Here is a 26,440-nt window from a genome sequence, read left to right on the forward strand (position 1 = left end):
AACATATGACAGATATTATTAACCTTAAACCTGGTTTGTCTGAGCCTGATAAAATTTCTTACAATAAATATTTTACAGTTTTTCCGTATTATGAAGTTTTTCTTTGTTTAAGCAGGATTAAGCTCTTGAGTGTTTTTTGTTGTTGTTTTTTTTGTGATCAGATTTTATCTACTTCTTCTAATGACTTCTTGTCAGGAACCACTGGGTCAAATTTGAAGTAATTTTAGGATATTCCTTGCATAAAGCTGTACTAAAATTGTTTAAATGATTGTGCTCCATTGACTTTCCATAGCAACTAGTGACTTCCGAAGCAACCAATGTTGTTCATAGCAACCCTTGACTTTCCCTAGCTACCAGTGATTCCCATAGCAACTATTTACTTTCTATAGTGCTATTGAATTTCCATAGCAACCAGTGACTTCCATAACAACCATTGATTTACATAGCAACCAGTGTATGCTTAACAGTTCTACTGTGTGACCAAAACAAGCCAAGATCTGCTAGCACATCCGTCTGCTCACTGTCTGCAATGTTCACTATTTGTCAGTACAAAATTTAAAATTTTGGTTTTGTCAAGGTTAAAAGATGAACAAATATATTTAAGATATTTAGCTTGATATAAGGGTTTATAACATTAAACACAAGTTGACTGATGTTATATAACATTTATTAATATAGAAATCCTGTACACCCATGGTTGTGCAGTGCACATGCTTACAGACAGAGGAGTCAGAAAGATAAATGTTTACCTTTTATGGATCTTGGTTTGAATCATCAAAAACATTGAAATTCATTACGGTGGGCATACTTTCAGCTGTCTCTTGGAGAGGACAATGGTTCAAATTTAATGCAAACCACTGAAAAGTTACTATTCAGAGTGATTTTAATGAAAATGAACACATGATTTTGATTGGCTTTTTACACTGTATTGAATGTACTGATGATTATTTGATATTAAAAGTGATGCAAACTATCATTTACAAATGTAAAACATAATAATAATTTATGTACGAATTATTTGTTTACTTATGATTTTAACTATGATCATTTTTGTTAGGTCTAATAAATAGTAACACATTTGTCAGTTGATAATTGTTTATATGTTTTATGTTCATATGAAAACATTAAATTATTGTAAAGAGGTGGGCGACTTCGTTTTTGTCCTTTTCCCGTCAGATTTCCGTATATGTTCATGTTCACCGCTCGCCAGCTTCCTGGTGATGGCTCGGAGAACAAGGTCTTTTATTTCATCTCTGGTCAGGGGCCGTGTCTCCCCCTCGTCATACTCTTCATGCTCCCTGCAAAATAATGATAAAAAAATATCAATTTTGAGTGCATTGTTGTAGAAAAATGCGCGGTTCCAGTTCAAATGCGCCGCCGATAGCCTGAGTGATTAAGTACAAAGTATTTGATCTAGAGGATATTGAATGAGTGTAAGTTCAATACCGAATTTATTGCACGAGTTGAATAATATTTTATTCAACGAGTGCAATAAATTCAGTATTGAACTTACACGAACTTAATATTCTATTTATCACATACCCAAAATAAATAGAGGATATTCAAGTTTTTTCTAAAATACATAATTTATTTTCATCGAGTGGTATGAAAATAAATATTTCATGAGTGGCGGTAGCCACGAGTGAAATATGGTAATTTTCATGCCACAAGATGAAAATAAATCATGTATTTATAGAAAAAACTTGAATTTTCTGTTTATTATAAACATTTTTCTCTTTTTTTGCGATAAAATTGGAAAGACTTTCCCTTAAATTTTGTGTACTGGCAGAATTTAAAAGAAAGTAGTCCGGCAAGACACCAGTGAAAATACGGAAAATATGTTTCACTGCAGTGAAAAATAAATTTTTACAGTGAAAATACGGAAAATGAAAATACGCATTTTATTTTATCAATATTTCTCAATATTTCATTTATAAGTATATAATAAAGACCGTTTCAAGTGAAATAAGAGTCATTTTTCATTGACGCGCCTATAGTATAACGCTTACATTTAGCGCGTCTTTATTTTTTGGGGACCATACGCCGCTTTTCATGGAATGGCACTACTGAGTCACATTGAAGGTTCCATGATAACCGCCGTATGAACACATCTGCGGATGTTTCTAAATTCAAATTTTACTATTTCATGTTTAAATGTTGAATTCTGCTTAAGCCGGTGCTAGGGGGCGTGGACGGTAACTTGCACTTTCCAGTACCGTCCATGAACAGGCTCAATCAAACCGAGCCTGCAACATTTTCAATTTTGCCGTGTTGGGCCTTCTTTAGGGATTCTGTATTTATCTATTTTACACTATGTTTGTATAACGCTAATGACGTCACGTCAAAATATATGCCATTTGGTTTATTGACGTCATATCTGACCTCATATGCTGTGCTGTGCATATATCGTGTAAAAACGGTATTGCACGGTCGTGCATACTGTATATTTTGACGTGACGTCATTTGCGTTATATACAAAGATACAGTAGTGTAAAGACGCGCTAAATGTAGTTCTGACGACATATTATTTACTGAGTTAACGTCCCGTATACATACTTACATGGACGTAGGCGGTACTATTGCAACCTGTACGTGCTTTGGACTGGTCCTGCCACTTGCCTGTGACGTGGGTGGTGTTGGCTGACCTTTGTCTTTTTTCTCTGGCTTCGGTGACTCTTTCTGAAGTAGTATATGTTAAAACCGTAATTTAACAGTTTTCCATGTTTTGTTTATGCTATGAAAAAACAGATACGTGATATTTTACTCTTTAAAAAAAAAAGCAACAAGAAAAACAAAAAACACACACTTAAGAATAGAAAACACCCATCGTGAAGTAAACACAGATTTTGCTCTTACTTTATTTTCTTAAGATATTTTGTGAAAAGGAGAATTATCGTGAGATTTCTCTAGGAATAGAAATTTGTCGTAATTACAGTAAGATGTTTTGTGAAAGGGCTGCAGTTGTAAACAAAGTACCAATCCTTTGTGAGATAGACGGTATAACCCACCCGATGGTCCATATAAGGCCTTGCCGTGCGTGGACAGATCTATAGACTCAATACTACCAAAGTAATTTTATAAATTATCAATAGGATACTGGCTTTTGATCAATGAAAAATTTCAACCGGAATTCTAAAATATTTCAAGAGTGCTATATGTTTGATGAGTTATCACGCCACATATTTACTTACTTTCATTTGAATGTATTGTTGTAGCTTGATCAACTCCATTGTTCGCTGTTCTATAATGCCCATGTACTGTAGAATATTTTTGTTAGTTACACCCTCTTCACTACCAAGCGTGTCAGAGATTGAGCCGTGGTCACAGTTAGCGTCCTGCAAATTTTTGATTACATATATACTGTATAAACTTAAAAAGTGCAATGAAACAGGAGTGATTTAAAGGGACCGGGGCTACCGGCATGAACTCTCCTTCGAAAAACCCAACAAGTGTGACATTTTAGATTCTTTAATAACATAATTGAGTGGCAGGACGGGCTTTGTCACGTATACCCCGAAAAGTTTAGAATACGTTCCAAAACAAAAACTTGTGCTTGATCCTCGGTATATATACTATATAAACGGTTGTATAGCTAATATAGGGCCATACAATCCTTTTATAACTAATAATATTTTTAAAAACGTCACGATTATCCAATGAAAAGCGGCGTTACAAACGTGCAGTATTATAAAGAATGTGATAAAAGTTCAGATTTAAAAGGGAGGGTACATGCATGCGATAGCAAATTATTTTTAAAAAATTAGATCTTAATCGAAATCTAAAATTATTTTTTCCAGTTGCGCCGGTCATGTGTCAAGATTGATTTAGTTTCCAAAACCTAATATTGCATAATTTGATAAAATTTAGATATAGAATCTAGTTTTTTTTTAAACCAATAAAGGATATTTTTAAAGAAGCTCCATATCTTATTTGTAGATCTTACGATTCCTTTAAATTTTACGACTATTTTAAGATTTATATTCCGTGTGTGATGCAACGTGCACCTGTTCAGCGCTTACAGATTTTAGCTGATTACGTCATACAATGACGTCACGTATACAATTAAGATGGAAACTGACAACAAGGAAATAAAGAAGAAATTAAAAAAGAAGCGTAAGAGAACGGTTATAACTGCCGAAGAAATGATTATTCTTGAAAGCAGCTTCAAAATGGAAAATAGACCGGACAGATTGGCCAAGATGCGGCTTGCAAAACAGCTTGGGAAGAATGAGGGGTTTATTTCAATTTGGTTTCAAAATCGGAGGGCTCGTGAACGTCGCGAGAAAAAATTGTCAGTTTCAGGAAATTCTGGAGATGATTCTCACGAGACTGTGTCATTCAGAACACATTCTTCGTCATGTCAAACAACTGAAAAGGGGGACTTTGAAGACCAGCCATTAGATTTGACAAAGAAGGCAAGCGTCGTCGCTGACGAACCGAAATCGCCTGAATTGGTACGTAAAATAATCTTCTCCTTTAAAAGGATAAGTGAAGTGAGGCCATGTTACACTGTACAGTATAGATATACTTAATTATTTATAAGTCCTTTGACTTCTCTAATTAACGTTAATTGAATTGTTTTTTCAGTCACTGACAAAAATGTTGACTAGAGCTACAGTACATTGAAGCATTTCATTTTTAGCTCAACTATTCGAAGAATGAGAGCCATTGAACTCACCAAGGCGTCTGTGTTAGCATCGCTGTCACACTTTGGCTAAGTTTTCGAGTTCAAGTTGGTCTCTCTAAAACTGCTGAAGGGAATGGGTTGAAACTTAACGTATTTACTGGTATTTGAGAGCATAATTAGGTAGTGACTCTTCACACTATCATGAATTTTGACAGAATTATGATCTTTATTGCCTTTTTGAACTTGGAAACTTTTACATTATCCAGACTCATGTTTTACTATCAAGCACTTAGAACGAGCACTAAATGGAGCACGCTGTCCTTCTGACAGCTCTTGTATTTTATCCCAGTTACAGGCCTTGTGCATGTTTTCCCCTGTAAAAGTATGTGTAGATTAAGAAGCATTTCTATTGATGATAATTTACCTAATTTTTGTTTCCTATCCATAGCTTAAAATATAACTATATACAACAATTAATCAAAATAGGCATATGATGTTTTTTCAGGAGATGCCAGTTGTGAGGTCCCCGTTATTCAGCCGGATTATCCGCATGGCGGCCGCAGCGGAAGGGGGAATTCTTTCGAGGGAGTGTCCGTTTGTAAGTCAAGCGGTCACTGATGCTTGCCGAGGAATTCTGCTTGCTGACGGACGATTGCTATACAACCCCACGAACGGATTTGAGATGGAAATGTACAAGCAAAGCTGATTTTAAAGTGTATAGACTATTAATATATTGGAGGATCTACTGAATTATACATGGTATAAATACAATGTGCAAGTTACTGATGATACAAAATACCCTGCACAATGAACTCGGGGATTAAATAGTTCAGTGTGCAATAACAATGCATTTCATTTAAAGAAACCTTCGGTATGGATTATTGTAATAATTATCGAGGTGAAGCAGCTATTGTATTTATAAGTGGTATTAATTAAGGGAATATATTGCCTAATCGCCGTGACTGTTTATAATATTTTGATTAGCAAGTGTATTCTTTGAATCAGTTGGCAAAATCAAATTTCGCATACACTTTTTATGTCTATTTAAATGATTATTTAAGTATGAATCAAGCCTGGCGTCGACAAGTGCTCAGGAATACTTAACAATCTTAGAATATGATGAACAAATTCTCTTCTTACCTCGTCATTTTAACTTTTAAGTTTTTATTTCCTTTCAACAGACATATTAATGGTTTCTAGGCATTTGAATTTATCAGCTTCATTTTAGAGGCATTTCCTTACATATAATACAATGAAATAATTATTAGTATGATTAAACTAAAGAACGTTTCAATAAAACACATTATTGTTGTACAAATAGTTCTATTTTGTCTGTTTTCCACCCTAACAGTGTTTACGTTGTTCTAGACATAATAATGTACTAAGTATCTCAAGTTCGGTAGCAACCCAAATAAATCCGTTCCGCACGTTCAGTTATAAATGTCAAAACTATTACCCGCCCGCATGCGCGCGCGCGTATACCATGTATTTGAGTTTATTACAAGTCACCATGCAGTTGCCCATATGGGCCATATACTCCAGAGGAGTATAGAAGAATATTAGTCATTTTAGATTTTGAGAACAGAAAGATACCACAATAGAGAAGTTTCTCCTACTTCTTTAGCGTGCCAAATATTTAAGCACTCATACACGGGACCTGTCCGAAAGACGTTTAAAGAATTTTGTTTGGCAGCCCGGGAATCGAACCAACAAATTCGAGATTACAAGTTTAGCGCTAAAATCAATTGTATGGACCTGTCAGTTTAATCACCAGACCACAGAACCTCTTAAATTGACTTGTCAATTTGCAGCAGTGATGTTTAAGCTTATACGAGAATAACAGTCATTGTTTTTTTTTTTTTTTTTTTGTTTTTTTTTTCAAATCATGTATTTTCCCCCAAAATTTGAACACTAGCCTTTTACTTCCCAAACTGGAAATTTTAGCGATAATTCTTCCCAAATCTAGAGGATTAGGTCTCTTCCCAAATTAAGTGCGAAAAAAAAACACTGTGTAGAAATTAGCGTTCCTTGTGCCCCAGTCACTGGTGGATATATAGATTTCAAATTTGCATTCCAAACTAACTTGCATTTATATCGATTGCAGAATGAGATTTATTAAAATCATTCAGATTCCATATAAAGAATCAACCTAGAAAAAACTGCATGCAATTTGAAATATACAGATTGCGTAAACAATCAATTTTGCTTTCTTGTATTTCAACAGACCAATTCTTTAAAATAATTCATGACATTTGGTAGCTAGAATTTTATCATGTCATGTGCAAAGTATGACAATAAGAAGTGTAAAAAGGCATTGGCAATGTAGTAGAATATTACAGACATAGTACAACACTGTGTACGTGAAAAATGCAAGGGAGGGAACTCGTAAAAGCATTTCGTTGGTCTTATGTTAAAAGTTATTTTTCTTATGCTTACCAAACAAGTGTTGTGTTTTGCAAACAAAAACATTTCGAAACAATACTAATTAGATGTCTAGGTTAAAAAAGGTACATCAGTAACACTGACATTACTAGTAGCGGTACATTCGTGTTATCACAAAGAATATTGACGTAAAAAGTGAGTACATTAAATCACTAGTAAGTACATTGATGTGTGTCACTAGCAAGTACATTGATGTCACTGAGTGTCACTGGCAAGTACACTAATGTCACTAGCAAGTACACTGATGTCACTGGCAAGTACATTAATGTCACTGGCAAGTACACTGATGTCACTAGCAAGTACATTGATGTCACTGGCAAGTACACTAATGTCACTAGCAAGTACATTGATGTCACTGGCAAGTACATTAATGTCACTGGCAAGTACACTGATGTCACTAGCAAGTACATTGATGTCACTGGCAAGTACATTGATGTCACTGGCAAGAACATTGATGTCACTAGCAAGGACATTGATGTCACTAGCAGGTACACTGATGTCCCTAGCAAGTACATTGTTCAATGTCACTGACAAGTACATTGATGTCACTGGCAGGTACATTGATGTCACTGGCAGGTACACTGATGTCACTAGCAAGTACATTGATGTCACAACCAGGTACGTTGATGTCACTGGCAGGTATATTAATGTCACTGGCAAGTACAACTGATGTCACTAAAAAGTACATTGATGTCACTGGCAAGTACATTGATGTCACTGGCAAGTACATTGATGTCACTAGCAGGTACAATGATGTCACTAGCAGGTACACTGATGTCACTTGCAAATACATTGATGTCACTGGCAAGTACATTGATGTCACTGCAAGAACATTGATGTCACTGAGAGGTACATTAATGTCACTGGCAGGTACACTGATGTCACTAGCAAGTACATTGATGTCACAAGGAAGTACATTGATGTCACTGGCAGGAACAGTGATGTCACTGGCAAGTAAATAAATGTCACTAGCAAGTGCATTGATGTCACTGGCAAGTACATTGATGTCACTGGCAAGTACACTGATGTTACTAGCAAGTACACTGATGACACTAGCAAGAACATTGATGTCACTGGCAAGTACACTGATGTCACAAGCAAGTACACGTACTGATGTCACAAGCAAAAACATTGATGTCACTAGCAAGTATACTGATGTCACTAGCAAGTGCACTGATGTAACTAGCAAATACGTTGATTTCACTAGCAAGGACATTGATGTCACTGGCAAGTACGCTGATTTCACTAGCAAGTACATTGATGTCACTGGCAAGTACATTGATGTCACTTGCAAAGCAGGTACATTGATGTCACTGACAGGTACATTCATGTCACTTGCAAGTACATTGATGTTACTAACAAGTACATTGATGTTACAAGCAAATAAATTGATTTGTCACTAGCAATAACAATGATGTCATTAGCAAGAATATTGATGTCACTAGCAAGAAAATAGATGTCACTGGCAAGTACATTTATGTCACAAGCAGGTACATTAAGGTCACTTGCAAGTACACTGATGTCACTAGCAAGTACACTGATGTCACTAGCAAGAACATTAATGAATTTAATGTCTCTAGCAATTACACTGATGTCACTTGCAAGTACATTGATGTCACTGGAAAGTTCATTGATGTCGCTGGCAAGTACATTGATGTCACTGGCAAGTACATTGATGTTACTAACAAGTACATTGATGTCACAAGCACATAAATTGATTTGTCACTAGCAATAACAATGATGTCATTAGCAAGAATATTAATGTCACTAGCAAGAAAATAGATGTCACTGGCAAGTACATTGATGTCACAAGCAGGTACATTAAGGTCACTAGCAGGTACACTGATGTCACTAGCAAGTACATTGATGTCACTAGCAAGTACGTTGTTGTCACTAGCAAGTACATTGATGTGTCACTATAATGTACACTGATGTCACTAGCAAGTACATTGATTTCTCACTAGCAAGTACATTGATGACCATGTGTCACTAGCAAGTACAATGATGTCACTAGCAAGTACGTTGATGACATTAGCAAGTACATAGATGTGTCACCAGCAATTACACTGTTGTGTCACTAGCAAGTACATCAATATGTCACTAGCAAATACATTGTTGTCACTTACAAGTACATTGATATGTCACTAGCAAATATATTGATGTGGCACTAAAAAGTACGTTGATTTCACGAACAAGTATATTGTTGTAACACTAGCATGTAAATAGATGCCACATTAATGTTTTTACATTAATACATTGAAGTATATAGACCATTGACGTTACAAGATACTACATTGACGTTACTATAGAGAACATTGACGTTCCTAGATATTATATTGATGAGAACATGGACGTTTCTAGTTAGTACATTGACGTTACTATATAATAAGTACGTTGACGTTACTATAGATAGTATATTGATGAGTTCATTGGCGTTAATAGACAGTACAGTGACGTTTGACTTACTAGACAGTACCGTGACGTTAATAGAAAGTATATTGGCGTTGCTTTAGATAGTGCTTTGTTGTTGCTGGCCATAACATTGTTGATACTTATAATTATAACAACGACATTGACGTTCCTGGCAAGTGTTTTGATGTTGCCATGATATACTTGAACTTTACGTCACTTCCGGTGCTCACATGATGACTTACCTTAAACAGTTTGCTGACATTGACCCTGACTTCATCCAGAACTTTACAAATTTCCTTGTCCTTCTTTTCAGCTTCATCGATTTCTTTCTCGAATTGGAGAGCTTTAATCTAAATTGGTTATTTAATTTTCAATATTTTAGAATGGTTTTTAGAAAGTTGAGAACATGAAATGTTTCGGTCTGGAACAAGACAATAAATTCAATTCTTATAAATTTATAGGCTGCTAAACTCTCTCATATATAATGGGCGAATTTGAATTAACATGACTCAAAGAGAGCAGAACGTACTTCTGGAAGTCCCTCATACACGATTGTGCCATTTGTTCGTATATCTTTCAACATACAATTTTGTAATGAATTCGCAAAATTCGTAGATCTACGATTTTTCAAATTAAAAAGAAAAATTGCATTTATATCTCGGAAAATTTTACGACAATAACATTTGTTAAACTTTTTCTTGCACAGCAGACTGGCGTTGCCATGAGTTTCACCCATGCCTGAAAATTCATCTGGCATGGGGGTGCCAGATGAGTCGCGTGCCATACAACAACGTCATTTCAGCGCATTCTATGTATGAACCGCGTTAAAATGACGTCATTTTAGAAGGGAAATATGTGCTTAGGTAGACGTCATATCGCCGTTGTTATTAAAGTTGTAAGTTCATACGCTATTGTAAGAAAATCGTTATGAATGAAATAGAGGATATTTGTTTGTTTGTGTGTAAGATGAAATTTTATTTCATTGAGTGGGCTTTAAAAACAGTATTCTCACGAGTGGCGTAGCCACGAGTGAGAATACTGTTTTTAAAGTTCACGAGATGAAATAAAATAACATCTTACACAACAAACAAACAAATTTTCTTTTTATTTTATGCTTAAAAACAAGTTAAAACGAAATTTCCATAATATTAACGTAAATATTAAAATCTGTTTTCCCCATTGAGAGCCCCATTTAGTCGGTATTTCTCATTAAAAACAAGAAGTCTTGAGCTGAAAAATAAGTCCGACAATCGACGTTAAATGACGGTAATATTATTCATTTTATTAAAAAAATATGAATTATCGCTTGTTTTAATAATAAAAACAAACAATTCTTGTAGGAGAAAAAGTCCAACCATCCATCCATATTTCTGTTACTTACTGCGAATTTATATTAGACCTGGCTTTGTAAAATGTAAGCGGCAGCCATTTTTTAAAGTTGTGTATTTCACGGGAGGAAAATAATTGTGTTTGATTCAGAGTAATATCATTTGGATTTGTTAGTCATACACCTTTTTAAAAGAAAGAAAACTTATTTGAGGATTGCAACAGACAAAAAATAAGTGTTGACAGATGTGAAAACATTCAAAAAAGCAGCTATAGATGAAAATGGAAAACTTGGAAGCTGGCTAAAGAACGCTGGGTTGTTTTAACTTGTTCTTCGAGTGATGGCTGTGACATTGCTTTTCAATTTTTCATAAAGCATACGGCAGCTTTTGCTCGTAGGATACTTTAATATGCCCAAATGTCATCAAGAGCAGTTTTGCATGTGGAAGGAATGTATTTTTCAGACTGTAAAAATGAAAAAAAAAAATTAGGACGAAATTTGGTGATTGGAATTTGATTGAATAGAAGTAAGTTTTCTTCTTTTTATTACTTTTGACATTTAAGTTATTTATCAATTTCAGCTTTACTTTTTCTTAAAACAGCCGGACATTGTCAGAATTGTCAGTAAAAATAAAATTGAGGTACCACATGGGGAAAATCTTAAAAAAGTAGTTTCGTCATTGAAAAGTGTGAAATTATATTTTGATAATTTTCACTGTGAAATTATCAAATATAATTTTCACGGATAAATCAGTAATCCACTGAAAATCATAAAATAAATGACTTTAATTTCCATGAATATATATCATATTGAGATATGAAATAATATGGCACAATATGCAAGAAAAAATATCTGACATATGTGTGCGGTTCGGAATATCCGTCCCTCGGAAACCCGCACATGGGCGGTAACTCGGCAAGCCTCGTTACCGCCCAATGGGCGGGTCAGCCTCGGGACGGATATTCCGGTCCGGACCGCAACATATGACAGATATTATTAATCTTCATATGATATCATCTGTCTTTTTTTGTGCAACTTATAGAAGAGAATGAGACTCACCTCCATTTCTCGGATCATTTCACGTCTGTTTTCTTCACCTTTCAAGTTCTCGTCCTCAAACACTTTGATCTCACTTTGTAGAGATTTGATCTCTTTCTGAATGTTTTCAACTGTGTCGTTTAACTCATTGACCTGTGTTTTGTAAAAAGAAAGTATTATATATAGGTGTCAGATGTTTAAAGATGTTTGTTTAGAAAAGGTTTAGAAGTGCAATACACCGGTATAGTGCGATGAAGCGTCAAGAAATACGTACGGCGTTAAAGAACCCTTGAACCGTGATATTTGCTTACTATAGATCAAAATATATATTTACGCATTTCGACTTTCAAAAGCCTTTTAAATGTGTAAAAACTTTTATGAATTGCATCCGCGTGTCGTAAAATGTAGAACAAACGATACCGACTTGAAGTTTTTTATTTTATCTTACTAAAAAGCACTTGTATTTTGATGTTGGTGCTAAAAAAATCTTTGCAATCGCCGTGCTAAAAATAAACTAAGCGTTTATTTAAACCTTCACGTATGGGAAAAGAAAGAGAATATTGTCCATAGATTTCACATTCAACACCTCTAATTTAGAAGTTTGTGCTTTAATAATGACACTAGCAAACCTTTGTACATTTTTAAAGGAAAATATATCCAAGTGACACTTGTCAGCACACTTTAATGTAAGAGATGGTTGAATTCTAATGCATGTACACGAAGGGTCGAATGCATCATACTGGATCTTTGAAAGACCCTGAATGCGTAAATGCAGGAATGTCCAAATTAATCACTTAAATTCGCTATTGCATTGGTATTTATCAAAATAAACTATTCTAAACAAACGGTTATTTTTTTAGATTACATCAAATTGTTAATAAAGTTGCTATATATAAATACTGGTAAAATGTACTATTTCGTTATTGCATATAGTGCCCTACGCAGAATGTACATGTGCAAAATGCTACTTCCATTTGTATGGAAATATTTTAATGTAAAAAGGTCTGTAATGCTACACCCATTTATTTCTTAAAACATCAAATGTTAACTCACATTGTTCTTGTTTATAACATGGATAAGGAGTTTAATTTGATATATTGGTAAGTTTGGTACAAAAGTAATCCCACGAAAATAGCCATAACTTCAGACGGCGTACATTGTTTTTGAGATTTTGCTAATTATAGGGTTAAAGATATACTATGCACATCTTTGAGTAAAATACTTTAATCAAGAAATTCATTAAAACCTATTAAATTCTTACTGAATATGTCTAATTTGAATAAAAAAAATGAATAAACTATGTAATGGAGGCCACGTTCTCTATTACAGGACAAATAAAGTTTGTCTTTTCTTAAAAAACTGCCCATTTTTTTAACGACACTATATACTCATATTGTGACGACCTGTAGTGTGTAGAGTTTTAAACATGACATATGATCAACTTTGTGTGAAGTCAAAACAAGTTTATTTCATATTTACAAACAGACTGTGTAGCAATTATCAATATTTTCTGTTATCAAATTTGAGCATAGTATATCTTTAATCAGTCTATCTCTGGAGACGATATTTTACTGATATAGAATTCAAAATGTATTCGAACTAACAGATTTGCATGCGACGGTTTATATATTATAGGGTATAGTGTCTTCTAAATAATGTAAAGATCAGTCTTACAAAGTTATACAAGGCGAAATTCTGGTCCTCTTTCTTGATGAAGTCACTGACAATTTTGTCGATGTCATATTCACCCGTTGCATTGGCTACACGCTTGAACGCTCCTTCTAACTTAATAATAGACTGCTTTTCTAAGTCTGCATCCTTTTCACCCGCATCTGTAATATTTCATTATTCAATTTGATTAATTGTCTGAATCTACGAGTATATGATGCAGACACATATGTTGGTCAGCAATGTTTCAGTTTTCGGCCTTAATTGAGTTTATTTATACTCAAGTGGGCGAGTCCTCCAAAAGATTGCTTGTATGTATGCGCACCCAGGGTCTTTAAAATTCTTTTGTACCCAGTTATAGAGCTATGAATAGACTTTGGTTTTTGGAAAACCGATGTGGAAGTTACTTTTTATAAAAATTAAAGTTAAAAAATCAGATACATTAAATGATTTTTTTTAAATAACATTAGTTATTGTTCCAATCAAATTAATAATTTATAAATGCCTCAGACGAAAATTGTTGTTGTTTTTGTTTTGTTTATTTTATGGTACATTATTGTTAAAGATGCCACGATAACTATTAGTATTGCTCCTAGGTGACGACAACAAGATTAAATGTCAAAGAAATAATAATACGGCAAATCATTACATTTATTTTATGATTCCACTTGAGATAATGGGATTCATCCGTGTGATAAAATTCATATCATCCACAGTATATCACTCACAGTGTGGGTGATATGGCTCTGTCGCACTATTTTGGTGTACGTTTTATTTTTTTAAGATTTCATAAATATGTAGATTTACATAAAATTAATATTATGCTCGCCTAATAAATTTATTAAACTCGTTGAATTAAATCATGTTATGCGAGCCTCGAGCTCTGACCAGCTTAATACTATTTTTTTCGACGAGTTCAATAAATTTAGTATAGAATCTACACTCATTCAATATCCCCTATATCTTAAACACACTGAAATGTAATGTTCAGCGTGGAAGTAATTAACATAACGTAAGTAGTTCTGATGACGTTATATCTGACGTATCACACGGTTTATCGTCGGTTACCTACGGTATATATTTCGTACATACTACATTAAAGGTACATATTCCGTACATACTACATTAAAGGTACATATTCCGTACATACTACATTAAAGGTACATATTCCGTACATACTACATTAAAGGTACATATTCCATGCATACTACATTAAAGGTACATATTCCGTACATACTACATTAAAGGTACATATTCCGTACATACTACATTAAAGGTACATATTCCGTACATACTACATTAAAGGTACATATTCCGTACATACTACATTAAAGGTACATATTCCGTACATACTACATTAAAGGTACATATTCCGTACATACTACATTAAAGGTACATATTCCATGCATACTACATAATCTAGATGTGCGGGGTATATATTGTGGGTAACCGGCGATGCAAACAGTTATGCAATTAGGCAATACTCACTGTTTATTGTTTGATTTTAGTAACCTGTCAATTGCATACGGATTACATGGTCAATGCACACAATATATTAAGCTTCGATAAATGATCGTGAGATGTACACAGTAAGATTTGATGAAATTTAATATGTTTCTATGAAATAGCTGTACTGACCGTTATAAATCGCAATAGTGTAAACTTCTAAATGAACCATGTGTTGTAAGCTCGAGACCGCGTATGTCTGTTTTTTCCCTATTTATATTTTCAGCATTACTGAAGGTATAATTGGGGTTTTAAGTTGTTGTTTTGTTTTTTTAATATGTTTTGCACTTATTTTGGCAATGACCATACACTTTTTAAATAGCATGGTTTAAGATTTAAAATTAAAATCAATAAATGTCATAAAATTCAATTCAAAACAGACAAATCAGTGTTTCTAAGTTGTTTTGTATCCGGTTAGACCATTTGGCAAGCCCTATTCATTAAAACATAATTCAAAAATAAAGAATGGGTCTAAAATCAATGGCAAAGGTTTGCATCGAAGAATAGACCTCTAATTAGGTAATCACTCAACCGGCTGTGCTATTGCGGATATGACCAGAACATAAACATTCAGATAGTGTGACTTTTCAAAACATTAGTCATTTACTCCATATTAACTGTCGTAATCTATACGGACAGAACCGAGGTGGAATTTAACCCTTTCACTGCCATAGGGACGGCTTATGTCGTCCCTTTTATTTTCGGTGTATTTGCCATATGGACGGCTTTTGCTGGTTCTATAATAATCATAATAAAAATAATAATAAATATAAAGAAAATTATACCATCGACAATAATTATTTTTATACTAGCATATTTGGAAACATATATAATTATTATAATAATAATAGCAGCAAATAATAATAATAATTATATTAATAATATAGTAATTTCTTAGAAAACACTCTGGCAAATAGGTGATTAATAAAACAATAACCCTCTGGCAGCGAAAGGGTTAATATTCAAATGAGTGCTACAATAAATGAGCCGCGTCATGACAAAACCAACATAATGCGTTTGCGACCAGCATAAATCCAGACCAGCCTGCGCTTCCGCGCAGTCTGATCAGGATCCATGTTGTTCGCTTACAAACCCTATTACAAGTAGAGAAACTGATAGCGGACAGCATGGATCCTGATCAGACTGCGCGGATGCGCAGGCTGGTCTGGATCCATGCTGGTCGCAAACGCATTACGTTGGTTTTGTCTCACCTTTCCCTTTAGCCTTCTTCGCTTGCTCTTCTTCACGAAGATCGGCCCGGTCATGGACCTTGATCCCCATGAACTCTTTCAGTTTATCATCGTGGATGATAATTCTCTGTAATTCTTTCATTTCGACAGTCTGTTGGGCCATATCTTTGTGACTGCGCTCTTTAAGTGCAAGCATTTTATTCTGGGCTTCGTCCCTGCCAACAGTCATATAAATCATTATTTCTTTTATGAACTTTTCCCACGATATATATATAATCGTTACTAGGTATAAAATAATCTGCCAACCATTCGAGGAACTATATAAACATCGTAGGCGGTCAAACCACTAGTCTAGAACGTTTGATGACAAAATCAAAACTAAATACATGCAAGTTGCTTGTGTTATGTACAGACACCTTATAGATAGAGTCTGTAGAATCTCTTTAAAATTCTCTAATTAAGAATTAACCTTAATTAAATAACCTGAATATAAGAGTAGATATTAAAAATATCAGAAAGATAAAATGTACTCCAAATTTGGAATCACACTAAGGCAAGCAAAATATAATAAAGGTTGATTTTAAAGGGGGCATGGGATGTGGGGGAGAGAGAAATTGTTCTTTTGTTTTTTACCTTGCAAATCTAATAACTCACCTTTCTTCATATGATTGAGCAGCTTGTGTGATGCTGTCATTTAATGACAACTTCGCCTGCTCCAGCTTGTCAGTCAGTTTCTTATGTATAGCATCAAATGTTGCCTTATCCACACGCAAATGATCAAGTTCCTCGCGAAGCTTGGCGTTCTTTGCAAGCTGTTGATTGAACTTGATCAGGGCCTGTAGAAAAAAGACAAAATACTTGAAGGTTAATATATGCAAACTATATCACAGATTAAAATATCGAAATATTGCCCCTTCTAAGATGTACAAAGCACCATTCATAGTGAAAGAACGTTGTTAAGTAAGAAATAAAATATTAAGAACTTTCACCGAAATAATTATATATATATCTCCAAAATCTTTCAAACTGGGTTAAACCAACATCTTGATTATATTTAAGGGAAGAAAGTCGATTAGAACATGATGCGTTTTTTATTTGCTTCCCCTGGATCAATAACACACAAAGTAACATCATTTAAAGACGAGACAGCTGAACATAATACTAAATCAAAGACGGGATGTCTACAATATAACTCGATCTCATTCTTAACGAGAAAGGATGCCATATACCTGATCCAGCCTGTTTTCAGTGACACTCAGTCGTTGTGCTATTTTCATTTCTAAAGTTGTTTGGGTACCGCTACTAATTAGATTTCTTTCTTCGTCGATCATCTCCTGCGTCCGTGCGATCTATGTAGAAAACATAGTTAAAACAATGTCATTCAAATAGAACTTTACGAAGTATCTGTACATGAAATTTGAATTTAATTTGAAAAATCCTGGTGAAAAGTGACAATACTCTAATTTTAACAATAAGTTTTAATGCTAATGAAGATCACAGGTGCTTGTCACTAGAAACACACAATAAACTTACAATTAAGTAGCTTAATTTATAGTAAAAACAATCTTATCTTTATCTTAATCTTAATTAAGCGTTTGGACAACGTATTACATTTCTAATTATTTCAAAAATTCCTAACGACACTTCTTTTATTTAACTTAATACTTGAAAAAATAGTTTAATTAGAGAATAAATTTTATGTTTCCAATTTTATTTTAAATACGTTTAAAAATATTTTTAAACTGTATATAAATAAAACCCGAACATTTGAGATTAAGCCGAATTTATAAAAGGGAGTATCCACTTTCGGCGTTCGGCGTACACCTTGTTTTTTTCGTCCACCCCATTTATTTCAAAGACATTAAGATGGCTTTAATTACCTACGCCGAATTACTCCATTAGACAGAAAATAACGTCGGGTTTTATGACAAATTATGCCTTTTTAAATTTGGTGTTGAAGCTTGTAAGTTTTTTTTACCCCTTTTTTCAAAAGATTGAGTATTGCTTTGAATACTCTTGTTTTCATCAACTTCATCAACAGACAAAGAACAAAACCCTTCTGTTCAAGTTTTTCAATTTATGCTTTCTTTGTTTACAAAAGTATCTTATTCTCTTAAGTTTTGAGTATGCTTTGAAACTTTGAATGTTTCCCATCATCCTCACCCTGTCCAGTCGAAAGGAGGGTTAACTCGTCAAATTGTTTAAAAATTCGGCTCTCTTCGTTGAATCGGTTAAGTTTTTGAGAAAGTGACTTTTTGACTACACTGATTAATATACAATTTAAAATTGGGATATCTTGTTTACATATACCAAAACATGTCCAGGAAGGAATTCAGTAAAAGTTTTTGAATAATGGCCTAACTGTCATGTTTGTGTTAACAACATTAAAAAGACTCTTGTTCTCGTAAGAAGCCATCTTTTGAATTTAAAATTCATACCCTTTCTCTAGTGTTTAGTTTTATCCGCATTCAAGAAAAAATTCATAAGACTTTGCTCAGGGCCAGTTCACTTTAAAAAACAGAGTTCTTGTATTGTTTTTTACTGCAAAAACTTTTTTTATTGGCAAGCAATAAAAAAGTCGAGCGCGCTGTCTTACGGACAGCTCTTGTTAAAGGCGTTCTAACATGTTTTTTTCCATTTATTAAAAAGACATTAAGATACTTTATTTACGTCTACGCGAATTATTGACCATTGACTTATAAGGACGTTTATAAAATATCATGTTTAAATTTGTGTGAAACAATTGTACAGGTATACGCGGGGCTTTTGAAAAGATGTAATTTTATCTCGTTTTTTTTTAGTTTTCATATTTACACGTGAAAATAGACACACTAACACTTACGTCCTCACTCAGTTCTTCAATTCTGCTTTCTTCCTGTTTACAAAGTCTCTTATACTCGTCAAGTTTTTCAGTCAGCTCGATAAGTGTGTGAATGTTCCCATCATCCTCATCCCTGTTCCGGTCGCATGTTGTTAGTCGTAAAATTGTATTCATGTCCCGGCTCTCTTCGTTGAGCGCGTTAATCTCCTCCCTGAAAGAAGACGTGACGTCTCTATTGACTACCACATAGCATAATATACAATACTTATGATATCATGTGATGATTATATACAAAAATATGTCATACAGAATACAGATAAGAAAGTATTGAAACAAGGAAATGGTCTGTTAGTGTTATAATATTATTAAAAGACCGTCTTGTTGTCGTAAGAAGCTATCATTAGCTTGAACTAAAATTCACGTGCCCTTTCTCTATGTGTATGTTAGTGTTCATCCGTGCTGTTCTACAAAAAATAGAGACTTTGACAGGAGCGATAGCTACAGGAGAATAATTTTAATTTCTGTAAAACAGCTACGGATGAATACTAACATAGTTATAGTGTAAAGCATTATTTGGCCTCATAATCACTCACTTTATTACGTCACTATGCGGTTCTATGAAATACTATGAAAAATAGAAGTCGATTATGAATTCGATATACAATCGACTTTTGTTCTTCTATGAAAATTAACGCGCATAATTTTTAAGAACTACAGCGTTTTCATTGGATGACAAATAAATATATATATAATAATAAACAAATTATGTAAATATCAGATGGTTCTTACTCTTGCTTTCTAATTGCATTTCCAACTTCTTCACTGTACGAACGCCTATCCTTTTCCATCATGCGGAGTTGCCGCTTGAGACGATGTAACTCTGCCTCCAATTGCGATTCTTCTAGTGAGTCGTCTCCGCATACCGACCGCCGACCTGTTTGCGCAGGGCCAGCCGGTAGTCCCGGAGCGCCGCCACCAGCTGCAATGTATATAACTTCATAATACTCTAAATATACCGCAATTTAAATTTATACAGACACGCTATGGTAGACAGATAGCAATATTTGAATTGCTTCCGTATACTTTATTATATTAAATTTATTTCGATTCCGGGGTTCTAATACAATAAGCTTATGCATAAAATAGTTCTGTTTCTAACTGAATTGAATAATACAGACAATATATATTGCACAATAAATGGAGAATAAAATCCATTTAAGCATTTTCTGTTCCTACGCTGTTACTACTAAGTGATATTCTGAATTCTGTTGGGGTTGTGTTGTTTGATTTTCATTGTTAGGAAATAATAGAAACCGACAAGTAAATTAAACTGGCCCGTAAGAGCAAGGGGGCGCAGGGGAAGCGGACCCGAGGGACGGGGAAGAGGGAGGAGTGCAAATCCAAAGCATAACAAAACCGGGAAAGGGAAGATACTAACCGTAGACTAGAATATGATAAACAAGATCAACAAGGAAAGGCGGCGTTCAATGAACGCAACCCCCATATGACCCAGCAACAAGAATCAGTGGCAAGGAGCCCAGGCGGACTCCAAACAAAAACAGGGCAGGGCAAAGACAGAGCACGGACAGGTTAATTATTAAATGATAGATAATTTGTAACTGGTTAGGAATTCAAAGAAAAGAATAATAGGCCCACAAAGGGGAAGGGGACAGGAGACCGGGGGGGGGGGGTTTAATCAAATAAATAAAAACTAGAGGTAATGAGGAAAATTACAAGAATGGACACAAGTGTTACCATCAAATTATAAAACAACAAAGACGTGCATCTGAGAAACACAGATTAAAAAAATGCAATCATGCCGACGAAGCAAAACCGTTTGTCGTTAACCAAGTACTTTTCTTCGACAGCTGATTTGATCTAATATGAAAACAGTTTCCGAAGTTTCGAGGGTTAAAATATGATAAACAAGATCGACAAGGAAAGGCGGCGTTCAATGAACGCAGCCCCCACCCGACCCAGCAACAAGCGCCAGCGGCAAGGAGCCCAGGAGGACCCCAAAGAAAAATAGGACAGGGCATAAGGCAGAGCACGGGCATGCAAACCACTACATAAGAATAAATAATAAGTAACTGATAAGGAACTAAAAGAAAACAAATAAATGATTTAATATTAGGCCCATAAAGTCAAAAGGCACAGGGGAAGGGGACATGAGACACGGGGAAGGGGGGGGATAAATAAAATAAATAAAAACTAGGGACAAAGGGGAAGATACTTACCGTAGACGAGAAACAACAAGAGACACAAGCAAAAGTGTCACCAAAACAGTATAAAACAACATAGACATACATCTGAGGAACACAGAGGGGCGCCGCCTTGGAACGGTCAGCAGCATAATAATGACTACTGGGGAGTTTAAACCGGTTAATGGTGCACCAAACCTCGCTCTTAGCCCCACTATGTTCCTATAAACAAGACAGTGTAAATAAAATGAATCCCCGCCAAGTGAAATTCTAACAGTTGTTATGGTTACAAAAGGTTAAATAAGTAAAACACCAAAATGATCATGTAGAAACATATAAAAGTAAACCTCACATCATCAAGAAGTTTGCGGGTTCGCCCATTGAAATGTTGGAGATTGTTAACTTTGTGGTGCATGAAATAGTTGTTTAGTAAATAAATAATCCTAAATTATTTATGCTCAAACTATACAAGAAAACCTATTGAAGTTTTAAAAGTAAAAAATGCTCACCAAATTTATTGTGTTTTTTCCTCATCCTATTTCACCACGACGTCTTAATGTTATGACAACGTATAAACAGACTGACGTCATTTCCGTGTATAGTTGTTTTGTCCCGGAAACGTCACGTTAACGTAAGTTTTGCGTACCATTTTTATATTCTATATTTTGTTTGCATATATTTATTGTGCTGTAGATCTACCCATTAGATATTCGTAATTACGAAAAGAAAGACAAGTTATGTGACTTTAACATTCACATGTATCTGATTTTACTTAAAATTCTTACTTTCAGGGTGATGATCACGTGACAGTCTTTGTTTTTGTTTAGGTAAATTTCGATCACCGCCAAGGGTATTTGCTAAAATTTTCACGTGATGACCCTTCCTGCATGTTTTTTTTATTAGTTTAAGGTCTTCTCATTCGTATTTCCAGTAAAAATGAAATTATTGTAAAATGATTCTATTTCATTGTTGGGCAATAGTTAAGACTTTTGTTAAAGGGACTGGGCTGATATTTTTTACATGACAGGACTGGAATTATATTTTTCAAGATAAATGTTCTATCAAAGTAGGTATAAATCTAGACCAATAACATGTGTGGAAAAGTTCAGAACGTTCGCTCTCAAGAATAATTATTTAAAATGTGAAAAATCAACCCAATAATTGAAAAGCGTTGCAACGCTTTTCGCTCAAACTGGCTATGAATAGCTAAAAATACGCCTGAGTATATTTCTTAATATCTTTTGCATATTTTTTTTTGTTTAAATGATCAAGGTGATACATGAAAGAATTTTGATATTTTATGCTTTTTGACATGTGGAGTTCCTTTAAGAATAAAAAAATCGTCAAATTTCGGCATACGGTATATAGATAATTTCCGTGTGTTATAAAGACAGCCGTGTGTATGACTATACGCGTACATGTACATCTGTCAGTTACGGAAAGTCACGAAGTTCACCGAATTTATTTATGTCATCAAACGATGAATGAATTTTCCTTAACTAATCTTTAAAAAAATTCATCTATACTAATCTTAAAATATAGAATGGGTTTGATTTTGAGCATACAATATAACTGAAAATTGTATTTGCATTGCGGTTTAATTAAGCTGCAGATAATGGTGTACTAGCATTAACCTTGAAATTATGTAAGGCAATGAGCATCTATATATTAAACCAATGCCATTGGCAAAAATGTATGATACAGCATGAAAATAAAGTAACAACATAAACATAATGTGAGTTCATGATAAATAGTATATATTATACATATTAATACGTAAAGAAAATAAATAGTTCATACTATACATATTGATACTCATAGAAAAAAACAGTTCATACTATACATATTGATACTTATAGAAAACAAATAGTTCATAGTAATTATAATGCGCAATAGTTCATGTTGTATATACTAATTTTTTTTGCCATTTATTAACAATAACTAATACTGTAACAATAAATTCACAATTATATACAAAAACTTACCATTAACAGATTCTTTATTCTTTCATTATTACATTGATCAAAACTTCTAAAAGTAAAAAGGTTAATTTTATAGAAGGTACGCTAGTATGGTAAAAATAATTCAGAATCGTTCTCGTTTTATTAATTTACAGATAATTAAATTCGACAGACCATGGAAATGACTGTCAAACAAGCTAGAAAAAGAATTAGTGTTAAAATTTCACTTTAAATAATTGCAATTAAGAAGTTGCGAAAACAGGAAAGCGGAAATGTTTTCACACACAATTTGTTAACTTTTTATTGCTTAGACAAAATCTGCTCAAAGCTATATCGGAAGCTAAATTATTAGTTAATAATTACGAGTAGGGAGTATTTAGCTTTATATATATTTTCTTTAAAAAAATGCAACATAACTACTTCATCAGTTAAAGGAATAACATACATTAATAAAATCTTATTTCATTATATTTATTCGAATAAATCAGATATACCAAAAAAATGTCTTTACGGTAAGTGAAATTTCATATTTAAATTAGACGGTAACTCTGCAGAATACCATTGTTTTTGTTTGTTTGCTTTTTATTAATTTATTTTTAAGAATTTGCATGTACAGAAAATATCATATGGAACTCACCTTTAGAAATATTTGATTTACCTTAATATGAGTGCTGCTTCTTTCTATGTATAAGGACTGTTTTTTTTTTTTTTTCATAAAAAAGCAACAACATGGTAAACATTAAATGTTGCATTTGTAGTAATCATATAATTAAAATCAGTTATCATACAGTATTTGTATTTTTGATTTTCAGACTTCGTTTGTTCGAGAACGCTGGGGAATCGCCCATGCAAACAACTTCCGGTGACATTTGGGATGAGATCGAGGCTGTAATAACGCCATTTGGAAAGGACAAACAGGAAGCTGGTTCAGATGCCGAGTTTTCGGTAAGTTTCATTTTTGACTATATTCTCTCAATAAGAGATACATTGTACATTCAAATATTCAGATAAGTCATCTTATTTTGTTACACAATTACCGCAGTAAAAAATGCATAATTTTTATTTCTATTTTATTTTATTGCAGATAAAAATTCCATCACGTTTCACCCTGGAACGCCATTCAACAGACGCTAGACGAAGCTTGTTTACTGGGAAACGACTAGCAGACGACAATACAGAGCTTGAAACTCCTGCAACGAAGAAATCAAAAGGCGACCATACGATTTCAGCAAGTTATTTTTTATTATATTAACATTACATGATTTTGTATTGATATCAAGCTATTTCAATTGTAAGAAATTTATTTTTTGCTTTTTATAGAATTATCACGATAGACAAAAGTGTCCGAAGGGATCTGTTGATGTTTATGCACGAAATCAGGTGCATCATGTACACGTCTTATTCGGTATTTTCGCCTTTGCTATCTTTTTTTTTTTTTTTCGTATAGTATCCATTTTTTGTCGTTATTTACACGTGCTAGTTCTATTTTGATAATCGCTCTTACAGGACCGGCATGTCATCAACTGTACATGGTGCCCTGAGTCACGCATATTTAAAAAAACAACAAAAAACATGCATCTAATGCGCGTGCTCACATGATTAAAGAAGCGTTGAGAATAATATCTGGCGGCAGAAAATACTATAGCTACAATGTCTCAAGAACTATATGACCGAGTTAACCATGTACCGTAATTGTGATGCTCTTTTAACTTCGGAACACCTTGCCGATTATTCCTAATTAGAGCTAACGGAAATAGCCGATATGTTGATATTTGCAGATGCAGAAATCTTAATTTTCCAAATTTTGAACAATAAAACAAATCTTCCACTGCTGCAAATAACCTCGCATGATTAATATTAAAAAGCAAACTTGTTTCGCCGTTTTCTTCCCTGCTAATGTATATCTGTGTGTGTACGTAGTTTGTATACAAGAATCTTTGTTATTGAACCAAGAAAACCATTAAAGTAGAACTAACTGAATCAGGTGTTTTTTCGTTCCACTCTTAAATGTTATAATATCTATTTATTATTCCAGGATCACATCATCGAGGCTGTTGAACGTTTAGAATCACGTGAACATGTAGCGGACGGAAGTCGTTGTTACACATTACCCACAATTCCCGGAAAACATAGCGACCTTAAGTCCATCTCACCAGAAACAATGGCTGGCGTTGTGCAGGGGAAGTACACAAAACAGCTAGAAAACGTTACTATTGTCGACTGCCGGTATCCATACGAATTTCAGGGAGGTCATATCCGCGGAGCTGTAAACCTCTACACCAAGGACGCTGTTAATACATTGCTTCAAGAAACATCGTCACCAGAGAAGCCACGTGTACTGCTCTTTCATTGTGAGTTTTCGTCTGAAAGAGGTCCAAAAATGTAAGTTTTCACGATATACATACATGATACAACGGTTGAATTCGTCTTAAAACAGTTTTTTAATGTTATAAATATTAACATCTTAGATATTAGATCTATAATTATTTTTTTGATTTATCAAAGGCTTTATTTATATATTTTTCACATTAGATCTCTATTTTTTTCCTTAACAGGTATCGTTTCTTAAGAAGCCATGATCGTGAGCTGAACAAAGACAGGTACCCACATCTAAATTTTCCTGAAATATATCTACTTGATGGCGGCTACAAGGTGTTCTTCTACAAATTTAAAGAGCTGTGTGATCCAATCAGCTACAAGCCCATGTTACACGAGGACCATGCAACCGATTTACGTCATTTCCGGGTAAAGTCTAAGTCTTGGACGGCTGGAGAGAAACAGAAGACGAGCAGACGATCTAAAAGCAGACTTGCTTGTTACAACTTAGACTTTTAAGACCAATAACTAATTATGTTGTTTATTGTTATTTGATATTTTAATGTTATTTGTTTTGTTGTACATATAATTTATTAGACGAAATATAATTATAATTATAATGCATTGCTCTAATAAAACATGGAAAAAACAGATAAAATTTCTCATTCAATAATTGTTCATTACCAAATAAATTTAAAAAAACAATCCTATAAGAACATTTACAAAGCAAGGTCAATATGGGAACGATACTTCGGTCATTAAGATTGACGTAGCCAAAAAGTATGCATCCGTTCAAAATGTAACATCTTCCTAAACATAAATATGCTAGATCCGAACATTGCTTTTTAAATTAGTTTAGACTGTAAGAACACAGTTATAACATCTCCAATTTAAACCTCCATTTATTTTTATATATATCTTTTCTTTAACA

The 26,440-nt window shown here is 34.0% G+C and overlaps 3 protein-coding genes across 5 annotated transcripts; 2 read left to right on the forward strand and 1 right to left on the reverse strand.

Annotated features, from left to right (window-relative positions):
- Positions 1-904: 904 nt before the first annotated feature.
- On the reverse strand, positions 905-21,874 carry LOC132721059 (coiled-coil domain-containing protein 63-like). 2 transcript variants are annotated; one of them, XM_060705310.1, is made up of 12 exons: positions 21,742-21,874; positions 19,821-20,010; positions 19,053-19,242; positions 17,440-17,559; positions 16,865-17,046; positions 16,232-16,425; positions 13,521-13,678; positions 11,868-11,999; positions 9,724-9,831; positions 3,192-3,335; positions 2,561-2,679; positions 905-1,298 (listed from the first exon to the last, which is right to left on the reverse strand). In XM_060705310.1, exons 1-12 carry the CDS (start codon positions 21,764-21,766, stop codon positions 1,130-1,132), a joined length of 1,731 nt encoding a protein of 576 aa, XP_060561293.1. In that variant the 5' UTR covers positions 21,767-21,874; the 3' UTR covers positions 905-1,129. The 2 variants fall into 2 exon arrangements, with proteins under 2 accessions (XP_060561293.1, XP_060561292.1); XM_060705309.1 differs by having other exon boundaries at positions 19,047-19,242.
- Positions 4,022-5,945, forward strand: LOC132721062 (paired box protein Pax-6-like). The gene is made up of 2 exons (XM_060705314.1): positions 4,022-4,454; positions 5,133-5,945. Exons 1-2 carry the CDS (start codon positions 4,068-4,070, stop codon positions 5,331-5,333), a joined length of 588 nt encoding a protein of 195 aa, XP_060561297.1. The 5' UTR covers positions 4,022-4,067; the 3' UTR covers positions 5,334-5,945.
- LOC132721060 (M-phase inducer phosphatase-like) lies at positions 21,815-26,131 on the forward strand. 2 transcript variants are annotated; one of them, XM_060705313.1, is made up of 5 exons: positions 21,815-21,863; positions 24,006-24,138; positions 24,278-24,421; positions 25,229-25,575; positions 25,749-26,131. In XM_060705313.1, exons 2-5 carry the CDS (start codon positions 24,040-24,042, stop codon positions 26,026-26,028), a joined length of 870 nt encoding a protein of 289 aa, XP_060561296.1. In that variant the 5' UTR covers positions 21,815-21,863; positions 24,006-24,039; the 3' UTR covers positions 26,029-26,131. The 2 variants fall into 2 exon arrangements, with proteins under 2 accessions (XP_060561296.1, XP_060561294.1); XM_060705311.1 differs by lacking the exon at positions 21,815-21,863 and adding an exon at positions 21,952-22,082.
- The last annotated feature ends 309 nt before the right edge of the window (positions 26,132-26,440 follow it).

This window comes from Ruditapes philippinarum, unplaced genomic scaffold (genome assembly GCF_026571515.1).
Source record: "Ruditapes philippinarum isolate M1 unplaced genomic scaffold, ASM2657151v2 ctg1846_1_1_1_1, whole genome shotgun sequence".
NCBI classification, from domain to species: Eukaryota; Metazoa; Mollusca; class Bivalvia; order Venerida; family Veneridae; genus Ruditapes; species Ruditapes philippinarum.